The sequence below is a fragment of the Echinops telfairi genome, unplaced genomic scaffold, assembly GCF_000313985.2.
Source record: "Echinops telfairi isolate 266 unplaced genomic scaffold, ASM31398v2 ScPeMD7_1;HRSCAF=3_0, whole genome shotgun sequence".
NCBI classification, from domain to species: domain Eukaryota; kingdom Metazoa; phylum Chordata; class Mammalia; order Afrosoricida; family Tenrecidae; genus Echinops; species Echinops telfairi.
Window position 1 is genome coordinate 27,074,253 of NW_022103896.1, and position 12,587 is coordinate 27,086,839.

Below are 12,587 nucleotides of genomic sequence, written 5' to 3' on the forward strand. Positions count from 1 at the left end.
ATCGGTGCTATACTGCACCCTGACTGGCTCCTCTCCTCCCCGAGACCCTTCTGTAAGGGGATGTCCAGTGGCTTACAAATGGGCTTTGGGTCTCCACTCCATACTCCCTTCCATTTTTAATATAGCATATCCCATTGGTCTCATTATTTATGTCTTTCATTTCCTATATAAAAGTTTATCATCTTCATCTTAGTTGCTTTATAGTTTTATTGAATATATTTTTTAGTTATTTCTAGTATTCCAACTTCATGGCATTTGTAATTTCACAATGTCTAGAAAACAAGCTTAATTCTAGCATGGCTAGTCATAATTTTCTCACGAAATCTTTGGATTTCCAACACAGGCAATATTGTTTGCAAGTAGTGACATTGTGTTATATGGATCTGTTATATGGCGTCTTTTATGTGCCTTAATGCGTTTGTTAGAAACTTTAGTACCATTTTACACAGAAGCAGTAAAAGCTTTCAACCTTGTGTCTGCTGACTTTAAAGAAAATGCATTTAATATTTTATCTTTATATATAATGTTTACTATTATCTGGGGACCATATTAACAAGGACTGAATATAATTACCTCTTACTTTCCTCCTGGTGCATTTCATGTTAATTTACATGTCAAAGTTATATTTATGAAGACATTTTGCCATAGCAACTATAGTAATTTGTCCAAGGTCACCTAGAAAAGGTATATGATTCAACGAGTCGGATACAGATCATATTCAGTGTACTTTCTAGAGATACTTTTTATTCATCCTAGGATATTGCCTTCTCTTTTCAGTTTAGTGAACATGCTTTTATAGTGAATCTGATTGAATTTTATCAGTTCTTCCTTAAATCAGTGATTGAAAATAATTGCATGGTTTTCTTTGTGTAGTTTCTACTGATTTATATTATATGGTTGGTTTATCACATATTCTTTACATTCATGGAGTTAAATCAGTCTATTCAGTATTCCGGTTTCAGTATATGTTTACCATTTCAGAACAGAAATATAATAGTTACAGTTTTTATAGCTGTGGTATTTAACATAGCTAATTACCATATATTAAGATTGGTCATTGCTATCTTTTACTAAAATTGTCACAGGTCTGCTAGAGTCAGATCAGTCTGTACTTTTCCTTCTTGTCCTGTTGTTCTGTGGTAACAGAATGAAGATGAGGACCACGTAGGTGTGGGTCTTGCTCACCTTTCTGAAGTCAGCAACAACACAGTCTAAAAGGAGGGTAATCTGTTCATGCTGGAATATCACTATAATATGTATGCTATTTATGATAGCAGGACTTTAGTGGTTCAGACCCATTGAGTGTTCCTATTTTATCTTAGATCTTCTAAAATCTCTTCAAAGTTCTTGTCATCCAAGTTTTCAAATTAATTGATGTAAAATTATACACATAATGCTCATATTTGCTCTTTCACCTTTGTAAATTCTTAATGTTTAAAATTTTAAAATATTTTCATCCTTAATAGTGCTTTAACCTTATAATATCATCCTAGATATTTTCTTTAGATTTCCTTTTTATTCTATTTGCTTAAAATACTAAAAATTAATAATAACAATAAATCTATTTTGTGGATTTGTGGTTAGAGGTGCAGTGACCAGCCCCCCATGACTAACCGTGGGTTTAATTAGCACAATCGTATGGTTGAGATTTATAAGTATTATATTAAAGTCATCGAGAGCATGAGAGATAGAGAGTCAAGTAATGGAGTCAGAGACATTTCATGGTAGCATTGCTCACCTCAGCCCCGCTTGGTGGTCCACGTGGAGAGAGGGGGAAGGGAAGGAGGACAAGGGGAGAGAGAAACAGGGGAAGAGAGGGAGCCCAGGAGAGGTCAAGGGAGGGGCCGAGAGAGTGAGGGGGTGAGAGAGGGAGAGAGTGCTCTCTATAGCTAACCCAGGCTTATATACCTTTTGGGGGCATGCAAGCCCACTGATTACAGGTAAAGACATATGTCACAGGAAGGGGTTGCACTATAGGTTATACAGTAATGGAAGGGGGTGGTCTAGGGGCATACACGCAATAGGAAGAGGAGTGGTTGGGGGTATACATGTGATAAGATGGGCAAAGCCTAGATACAGGATGGCAGCTTAACTGAGCTGGTTTGACCTGTTCTCTGGATTTCCAGAGGAACCTTTATCAGTAGGGTGTGAACCCCACCTACAGGAACCAAGCTAATGGTCGCAAGCCTTAGCCCATTGTCCCCAGCAGCAGAGAGCAGGCTCACCTCTTGGTCTGGTGACTGACTGTCTTCAGGGAGGATGTCTATAAGAATCTGACCTCCCCCCACATAGATTTATTGTTATTAATTTTGTCAACTCCAACGCAGGCGATTCATATTCCCTAGAGTTTCAATGGCTGATTTTTCAGAAGTCCCTCACCTGGCCTTGCTTCCAAGATGACTGTTTATCCATGTAAAAATGCCCAAGGGTTTGGTTAGCAGTTGAGCTGGTTAGCTACTTGACACAAACAGAGACATGTCTTGAAATACTAATTTCTTGCTTACTGATTCTAAAATATTTCAAAATAGCTTTTTTAATAATCACTTTTCCTTTAAGTAGCACTTAAGCTTCTTTTTAAGTTTTGATATTTGGAGATTTAGTGTTATTCAATTATTTTCCCTTAATAATTGCATTGCATTATGATATTTTGTTTTCTTAAGAGTTATTGAGAAGTCCTTAAGATATCAAAATGAATTTTAGTTTGATTGTTTTGATTTTTAATTTTTAGTTTGCTTGGACTCTGGTGAAGAGGAGATCATTCCTGCTCCTTGGCAGGTCTTAAAATTTGCCTTGTGCTTTATTTTACAGTCAATTTTAATGCATCCTGTCTGGTGCTTTGAGATAAGTTAGTATTGCCTACTTGATGCATTTAGGTTTTTATATATGTTTGTTTGTTTAATTAAACTCCCTATTTATATATTGCAAATATTTATATACCCACCAGGTTTTTTTTAATGTGGTTGGTTCAGCAATAATTGAGGCAAATTTAACTGTAATCCGTATTTCATCATTTTTTTTTCCAATGTATTTTGTGGTGAATGCCACTTTAAAATATTCTGATCTGGTGAAGTTAAGAAATTTATATTTGGTTTTTAATGTCTTATTTTTCCTTTTTATTTGTCTGCACCCCTAATTTAAAAAATATATGCCTTCTGTCAAAGAATCTTTTCACCAACTAATACTTTCTTGGTTACTTATTTGCCATTTCCTGTGTGTATCTTCACACATTTTAATCTCTCCTATACATATACTAAGATATAAAAAAGAGCAGTGCATTGTCTATTTACTGATTAATATACACTGTACACAGAATAGTACCTGCAGTAGTAATTGTTTGATAATAATTAGTTAATTATATCTTAGTAGCTTAAGAAGTTGTTTCTTTTTAAAGATTAAAATCATAATTAGAATCCTAGGGTACTTCCCAAGATGAAAGAAGAGTTCTATAAATACTACTATGCTCATGGCATATGATGGTGATTAATTGATTTGTTTTTTTCTTATGCAAACTGGACAAGGCCTAACAATCCTGCTCTATGTAACATTCCAGGTAGCTACTATTAATCCCCAAATCCAAACCAAATGTCATCAAATAGGTTCCAAGTCATGGTGTTCTTATGTGTCTCAGAAAACAACTGTACCTCATGAAGTTCCCCTGCTGTAAACCTTTCAAAAGTAGGTGGTGGCCAGGCCTTTCTTGTGAGGTGCTTTTTGGTAGCCTTTTTGGACTGAGAACTTTCGGTTAGCAGCTGAATAATTAACTATTTTGTATCATCTATGACTCCTAACCATTACTGTGTAGCTAAGACCTTGAATTGATACTTATTTTCCATATTTTATGGATATGCATACATCCCTGCTTCTGAGCTTAAGTTTTAATTTTATACTACTATGAGAATCAAACTACAGATGTGAAATTAAAAGAAATGATAATAGAAATGTTAGTAATTTATAATGTCTGAGTACATAGCCCTTATAATTCATTTTTTTATTAATTTAAATTTTGATGAAGTCCAATTTATTTTCTATTTTGCTGATTTACTTTAGGGGTTATATGGGAAATCATTGCCTATCTCAAGGTCATGGAGATTTAAATCTATATTTTCTTCTAAGAATTTTATAATTTTCGCTCATATGCTTCTATCTTTGATCTGTTGAAATTCTTTGCCTGTGGCAATCCCTTTGTCCCACCGGTGACTAACTTCTTTTTTCCCCCCAAGAGTCTTACTGGCACATCATTTACATATCATACAATTTAATCATTCATCCATTCACTAATATCACCGAGAATTGTACAATCATTACCACATCAATTTTAGAGCACCCCCACCCTCCACCCAAGTTTGAATTGCTTTTAAAATGAGTTGGGTAATCACAATCCGTTCTAGTTTGCATAGCCCTTTTAAATGCGTCACCTCTATCCTCTTCTCCCAACAAGCGGGCCTGCCTGTAAATGCAATAAAAATAAAGTACTGAAAATGTTATGTGATAAATGTAATGATATCTATTTTATAAAAGTTGAAACTGAGGATCATATTGTTAAATTAGTTACACAATATTGCATAACTTATAACTATTAAGAGGAAAAGCACAGAAGAATACAACAATAAACACAAAACATTCCATGAATGATATCATTCTTCAAGCCTCTGTAACTACAACCAGCACGCTCAGCCACTGTATCAACAAATACACCCGAGGACTTAGTTCTCTGTTCCAGAAGCATTTCTTTATGTAATTACTGAATTCATGATAAGCCACAATCTCATCCTAATTAATTCTCTAGGGAAATTTCATTCCCTACTTGAGGGTCTCCGGGACCTTTCTTATTAGTTTCCCTGTTTCCTACTCTTTTTTGAAGACTAGTAATTCCAGACACTTCATTGTGCTCCTGTGAAAGTTGTGCGTGGACCAAGAGGCAATTGTGCAAAAAGGACAAGGGAAGACTGAACAGTTTAAAATCAGGAAAGGTGTGTGTACAGGTTGTATCATCTCATCAAACATATTCTCTTTGCTGAGCAAATCATCAGAGACACTTGATTATATGAAGATGAATGTGGCATCAGGACTGGAGCAAGGCGTGCAGATAACACCACCGTGCTTGCTGAAAGTGAGGAGCATTTGAAACTCTTACTGATGAAGGTCAAAGATTTCAGCCTTCATTATAGTATGGATTACAACTCAATTTAACCAAGACCAAAATCCTTGCAACTACAGCAATTGGTAACATCATGATAAATAAGAAAAGGTTGTGGTTGTCAAGGATTTTGTGCTTAGAAACACAATCAATGCTGATGGTAGTATCAGTCAAGAGATCAAAAGAAAAGGTGCATTGGGCAAATCTGCTGCATAAAACCTCTTCACTGTATTGATCAACAAGAATGTTACTTTTAGGTTAAGGTGGCCCTGACCCAAATCCTGGTATTGTCCATTGCCTCATATGCATGTGAAAGTTGGACACTGAATTAGGAAGACTGAAGAAGAATGGATGGATTTGGATTGTGGTGCTGGAGAAAAATATTGAAAATACCATGGACGGCTAAAAGGACAAATGGATCTCTCTTTGAAGAAGTATGGCCATGGTGCTCCTTTGAGGCAAGGGTGGGAGGCTTCATCTTACATAACTTGGACATATTGGCAGGAGAGACCAGTAACCAAAAAAGGACATCATACTTGGTAAATTAGCAGAGCAGCAAAAACGAGGAAGGTCCTCAGTAAGATGGATGGACACAGTAGCTGCATCAGTGGGCTCATGCACAGGAGCCACTGTGCGGATGGCTCAGGACCAGACAGCCTTTCCTTCTGTTGTACGTAGGGGCCCAAAGAGGAGGAGCTGTGGAAAAGAGAAAGATTTCCTCCAAGTTGTCTCCCCCAAATATATCCCAAACCGGTTTGCTCTTCATATTGTCTTGTGTCTTAAAGTTAATAATGTAAAATATTCTGATGTTTATAACTATCGTAAACAAACAACAGAATTTTTTTAGAAACAATTTTTACAAATGCATACCTTCCAGTGGAATTTCCTGTAAACAAAAGTTGTAGATTGGAGAAAGGGTTCTCTTTGGCATTCAGAATGCATGTCATATACAATGACAGCATGTTTTCTCCTACCACTGAAAAATTAGTTCTTCAATAAATGCTATCTAGTATGTAAAATGTATATAACATATACTTTTAAAAATGAGTAATATACACTGTATACCAATAAAACCATCAGGGAGCCATATATTTAAAATATATAATAATGATATTTTTATTGATTTTGTATGTATGTGGATATATATGTAAGTGTGTATAGATAATATGTAGAGAGAGATATTCAACTGAAACTAAACTATATTGGAGCCAGCCGACACCTCCTGCTATGTCTTATTTGGAAAGCATCATGCAAGGGATCCCATTAGCTATGTTTTCAGTAGGCAAACTACAATTAAGATAAATGAAATCACTTATTCATTAAATGGTTACATCTTGTCTGTCTCATGTCAACGGGGCATTTTTTCAAAAAGTAACATCACCTTTTCATCTACTGCTTCTCCTTTTGCCTAAGGATTCTCCAGATGCTTCCAAGAAATTACAGATGTGATTGTCATGGCATGCATGGAAATATCAAGAGCAGTATAATTGATAGAGACCTGCTCACCAATGCTTTAAAGCAGATATAAGCATAATAAATAGATAGATGAAACCTTTTAAAATTACTCTAGCAATAACTCTAGCAATAGAAAATTGTTGCCGAGACCATATTTTAAAGTTCGTCTCCCATGTTTCCCCTCTCAAAAAAAAGTGGGGGAGGTGAGTCATATGTATATTACAATTTTACTGACATAGCATTGAAATGTTAGGGAAAACTTTAAAGAAGGAAAAAGCAAACTTTTCAGAAAGATGAATATTAGACCTGCAAAGAGATCAATTCTCTTAAGCAGGCATTTCAATCCTTTTCCTCAAGGGATTCAGTTCAATTTCATGAAGGCCAGTTGTAAATGCTCAGTTGCTGTTCTACCTAAAAATCACATTCTGTGTGTTTGTTTGTTTTTTAATTTGCTTGCTTAAGAAAAGGCTCAATATGAGGCTTTCATCTCATAAAACAAATCAGCAGAAAAACAAAAACAAAAAATAAACAAATCAACCCCCGTAAGATTAAAGCTCTATTCAATTTAGGATTCACCCTTTGGGTTCTTGCCTGACCTGTGTGGTATATTTTTATTTGGAAAGAAATATAATTCCTTATTATGGTAGGTAATTTTATAGTGAATTATGAACATTAAATATAAGGTACAAATAGAAGTAATTGAAACACTGGTATATTTATTTTAAAGTGAGTGCACGCACCAGAGTATGAATTTTAGAGATCAAATTATTTAGCTTTGGACTAAGTCTCAAAACAACATCTCACCACCTTCAATTAAGACTTTGTAGCAACCCTGCAGGGCAGAGTCGACCTGCCCCTATGGGCTTCTGGGGTTGTAAGTCTCAAGGGAGAAGAAAGCCTCTCTTTAGGACTCCAGTTTTCCTGCCTGACACGAATCCCCACGGCTCTCTCTCTCCAGTGCTCTTTGTCTTCCCTCCTCCAAGCAACGCTTTGTTTTCTCTCAATGCTGTTTAGATTTCATTTTTCCAGAAGGTTCCCCTGTAGCTTGTTTTTCATTATGTAACACTCTTTAAACTAAGGGATATGCAATGATTTTCTCAATGAACTATAGATGTCACCAGGGCCAGAATATGTTCTGATTCATCCATTGGCAGTTTTCTAGCCTTAGTTGGGCCTTTGACAGAAGAAAGGGTGAAAAGAAGGGACACCTTATTGAGACCTCTGGTAATTTTGGTAAATAACTTTATTTGTGTCCCATTTTAACATGTTGTACCATGTTCTCAAGTTCATTAGGGAAATTGTATGTGGTGTTCTTTACATCATGAATTGAAATCAGACCCTGTGGGAACCTTTTTTGAAACAGCAGATTAAAAGGACGTGCTTGTCAGTATGATGGTCCTGTGAAAAAACCTATGGGAGACCAAAAGGTTAAAAGTACTCTAAAGCTGAAATCAAAACTTAAGAGGTCACGAAAACTACTCTATTGGAAATCACCAACCAAGATACAATTTACGAGAATGATGAAACATTGTAAAATATCTCTTCAATGCCACTGAATAAGTTGTGTAGGTATTATTTATGAAATGGGAACTAAGCTTGCTATATAAAATTTCCCCCCAAACACAATGATAGATGTACTATACATAATATGCAATACTATTTTATATGTATATATAATTCTATATGAGACTTTCCTAAAGCACGAATTCTCAATAGCGCTGGCAAGACTTACTAAAGTATTTCATTTATTAGCAAAAGATTGGAATGTATGATATATATTCTTACGGTTACAACTCATTAGATTTTAATATAAGTTCTGCACTAGTCAAGCATGAAGGAAATTTTGGCTTAGACCGGCTCATACTTGGAGATACACCTCATTCCTGAATTCTCCTCTGCAGAAAGTAAGTTGTGATATATAAAACGACCACATTGGCCATCCTGAATTTGTTTCTGTGGTCATATTTGCACATTTCTTCATTATTTATAATAATAATAAACTGGAAATCATATACAGACTACCCATATATGTTAACAAAATTATGTTCTAGTGTGTATCCCACAAAATCTTTTTATCACTATACACTTTTTCAAAATGTCTTGTTATTCTCTTTAGTTCACTAAATGAGAGCACAGAAACATTTTCTTTAATCTAAGTGGACTTTATTGCTTTTATTGCTTAATTGGTCTTTTCCTGATACTACTAAAAGTAGTTCACTTTGACACAGAGTCTCTGTCCAAGAAGACATTCCTGGTTTGGATTTTATCATGCATCTCTTTCTATTTTATAGTTGCAGAACTCTGATACGGAGATGGCTAGCAGAAATAGAGCAGATTAAAAGAAATAGTTTTAGGGCCCAGAATGGGACCTTCTCTTTCCCTGTCATTGTGGAACGCTCTGAGAGAAATACAGACAATGCTCTACTTCATATCTACAGTACTTGGGATGACTATATATTATTTAAAGGGGAGGTCTTTCAAATCACCATTAAGCAAAAATGTCAGAATCTGTTGAAATTACAAATCAAGAGTCCTTACTGAGATACAAGGCATTTTATATTGGGAATCATTACGATTGTGAATTACACGGTCCAAGAAAACAGTTGAGTTTTTATAAGAAAACTGCAAAGATGTTGAATAAAAAATTAGGGATTTGTTGACATTTAGGTAATGGTTACAAAAGAGAATCAGGATACCTCTGATTGATAGGAGATTACATATGTTTCTAAAGCAATCACTAAATTGGGTAGATACATCTGAACTCAAACTATCCTAAGGTCTCCTTATGTGATCACAGGGAGGGTATGATTAATTATAAGATTTATCCTGAATAAGCCACTGTTCCGAGAACTGTTTTAGACGCAGTCTCCCGAGCAAATAATTAATTAAGCAAGACACTTAAGCAACCAAAATACTCTAAAAATTTTACCAGAGTGCAGTGGAGAAGTATATACATGACAGGTTGCATTCCTCATGCAAAATTACTTCAGATTCAAATGGCATTTTGGTCTCAGACATTAACAAAGACACCATTTAAAAGCAGACGTCCTACTTTAATTTTTGGAGCTCTTCTTCAAAATAAATAACTATTGGAGGGGTTTGTGTTTTCTTTCAAAGTCATTCAAAATATTTATTCATGGGTTATAACATGTACTATCTTAAAATAAAATTTAACATTCTATGTGTGACTGTACTAGATAAGAATTTTGATAAGGATATCCACCAATACTTTTTCCTCCTGCTGTTGTTGGTATGTGTTATTGACTTGGCTTCAATTCATAGAGACACTACGTACAAGAGAACGAAACACTGCCTGTCTGTGCCAGCCTCACAATCGTTTTTATATTTGAGCCCACTGCTGAGTCACTGTGCCAATCGATCTTGCAAGGGGGGTTCTTCTTTTTAACTGGCCCTCTACTTTACCAAACATGGTATCCTTTTTCAGGGATTGGTCTCTCTTGATAGCATGTCCGAAGAATGTCTGATGAAGGCTCACCAGCCTAGCTTTTAAGGAGCATTCTGGCTGTACTTTATCCAAAAGAGATCTCTTCCTTCTTTGGACAGTTGTTAGCATTTCAGTGTATTCTTTGCCAGCACCCTAATTCAAATGCATCTATTCTTCTTCAGGTTTCCCTATTCTGTGTTCAAAATCACACGTATATTGAAAATACCATGGCTTAGGTCAGGGCTACCTTAGTCTTCAAAGTAACATCCTTGCTTTAAAGTGTTTAAAGAGGTTCCTTGCAGCAGATTTACCCAATGCAACCTGTCTTTTGATCTCTTGGCTTATGATTCCATGAGCATTGATTGTGAGTCTAAGCAAGATGAAATCCTTGACAACCTCACAATTTTCTTCGTTGTTATGATACTATCTGTTTGTCCAGCTGTGAGGACTTTGGCTTACTGTACAGTAAGTTGTGATCAATTATGAAGGTTACCATCTTTGATCTTCTTCAGCAAGTGCTTCAGGACTTCCTCACTCTCAGCAAGCAAGGTTGTGTCATTTGCAAATCAAAGGTTGTAATAAGCCTTCCTCCAAACTTGATGCTACTTTCTTTTTTATATAGTCCAGCTCTTGATCAGCATATAGATGGAATAAGTAATATGAGAGCATGCAGCCCGATGCTCCCATTTCTTGATTGTAAACCATACAGTGTCTCCTTGTTCTCTTTGCACAAGTATTTCTTGATCTATGTATAGGTTTCATATGAGCATAATTAAGTATTCTGGAATTCCCATTCTTCTTAAAACTATCAATAATTTTTTATGATCCACAACGTTGAATTTCTTTGCTTTTATATTACTAGTCTATTTAAATTATCAAAATTTCAGATATGATTAAGAGCTAATTTGTACTGTGAGGCCCAAAATAGAAGCGCAAATATATTTTTCCCTCCCCCTAAAGGAAGAAATGAACACACCTAAAAGATCTCATAAAAATAGTAATTAAAAGCAACTTTTTTTCTTCGCTACTCTTTCACAGCAAAACTTCGAGAATCCTGCTTTGATCCAGGCAATATTATGAATGGCACCAGACTTGGAATGGATTACAAATTAGGGTCAACCATCACCTATTATTGTGATGCGGGATATGTTCTTCAAGGTTATTCAACACTCACCTGTATCATGGGAGATGATGGAAGACCTGGATGGAACAGAGCCCTACCAAGCTGTCATGGTAAGAATCATATTTTTTGCTGTATTATTATTTGTCTGAAACACTGATCATTTCTTTTATAATGAACTCTTTAGCATAAAGTCAACAAGCATGGTTTAAAGAAAAACCATCAGGTACATTTTCAAAGAATATTGAATTGAATAATGAAATCATTATATTCAAAGTTATTTCTTATAACAATGTATACATTCTTGTAAGTGTGTCCACTGTGATCGAGGACATTGTTTATGATGTACATGTATGTGCCTGGAAGTGTTACATACTCAGCATATTCTGTCTGAATATAGGAAAAACAAACACACTAAAACCCGTATTTCAATGTAAGTATGTACATGCAGTAATTCCAATATTATCAAGAATTACTTATACACAAATTCTTATGTCCAATAAGAATATAGAAACATATACATTCTTCCTAGGTGCCACGTTTTCTAAGAGGACATGTTTAGCAATTGCATTCTATATATAGCACTCATGATATAACGACAGAAATATAGTAGAAAAGCCAATTTTGTAAGGCATGCACACAGTGATTTTACTCCGGAAGATTTCCAGAGATGCCTAGCCAGTCACGTCACCCAATGCAATGTTCAAAATTGGCATGGAGATCAGATCATCTAGACAATATTTTCCAAACTGTAGTGCGCCACCAGAGAATCATAAAATTAATTTGTTGTGTTCGCATTAGCATTTTTATCAATGGTACACCATTGAATCAAGTAGGAAAAAGAACCACAAAGAAGAAAAATACAAGATTTGCCAGTAAGAGCAATTGTGTTTTTAGTTGTTGTCATAAGCTGCCATGAGACCGCCCCTTACTCATGGCAAGCTTGTCCACGACAGAACTTTGCAAAAAGTGTCTGGAAGCAGTTGCCAGGTCCTTTCTTCCACAGAGCCAGTGCATGAGTTTGATGGACGGTGCTTGCAGCTAGCAGCCGATGACAAACCACTTGCATGACTGGACTCCTATGCATACACACACACAAACATTTCCATGCAGCTGGGTATTATGCATCAGACCATGATTTAAAGCGAATTTCTAACTTTGAAATTCAGTTAAAAAAAATAAAACGTGATGGTTGGGAATATGAATTTTGGTGTCTGAGATGCATGATAAAGTACTACATCTTTAAATTATTTGTGCATATTTGTGTATGATTTCTATACATACACAAGTCATTTAACTTCTGTGAGCTTATTGCTACTCATCTCTGAAATATGCAGAAGAACGACTGAAATGTAACTTGTTATAATAAATAAGAAGTTATGGACATCAACTAACAGACTCTTCTATTGCTATGAGAACAACTGCTTAAT

General features: G+C 35.6%; 1 protein-coding gene across 2 annotated transcripts in view; it reads left to right on the forward strand.

The window, feature by feature from the left end:
* The window catches only part of CSMD3 (CUB and Sushi multiple domains 3), a 1,328,144-nt gene that overhangs the window by 1,028,720 nt on the left and 286,837 nt on the right, over window positions 1-12,587 (forward strand). For both annotated transcript variants that reach the window (XM_045286022.1, XM_030887469.2), the window contains one exon: window positions 11,076-11,270. In XM_045286022.1, coding sequence (XP_045141957.1) covers window positions 11,076-11,270 — 195 coding nt within the window. The remainder of the gene's footprint in view (window positions 1-11,075; window positions 11,271-12,587) is intronic.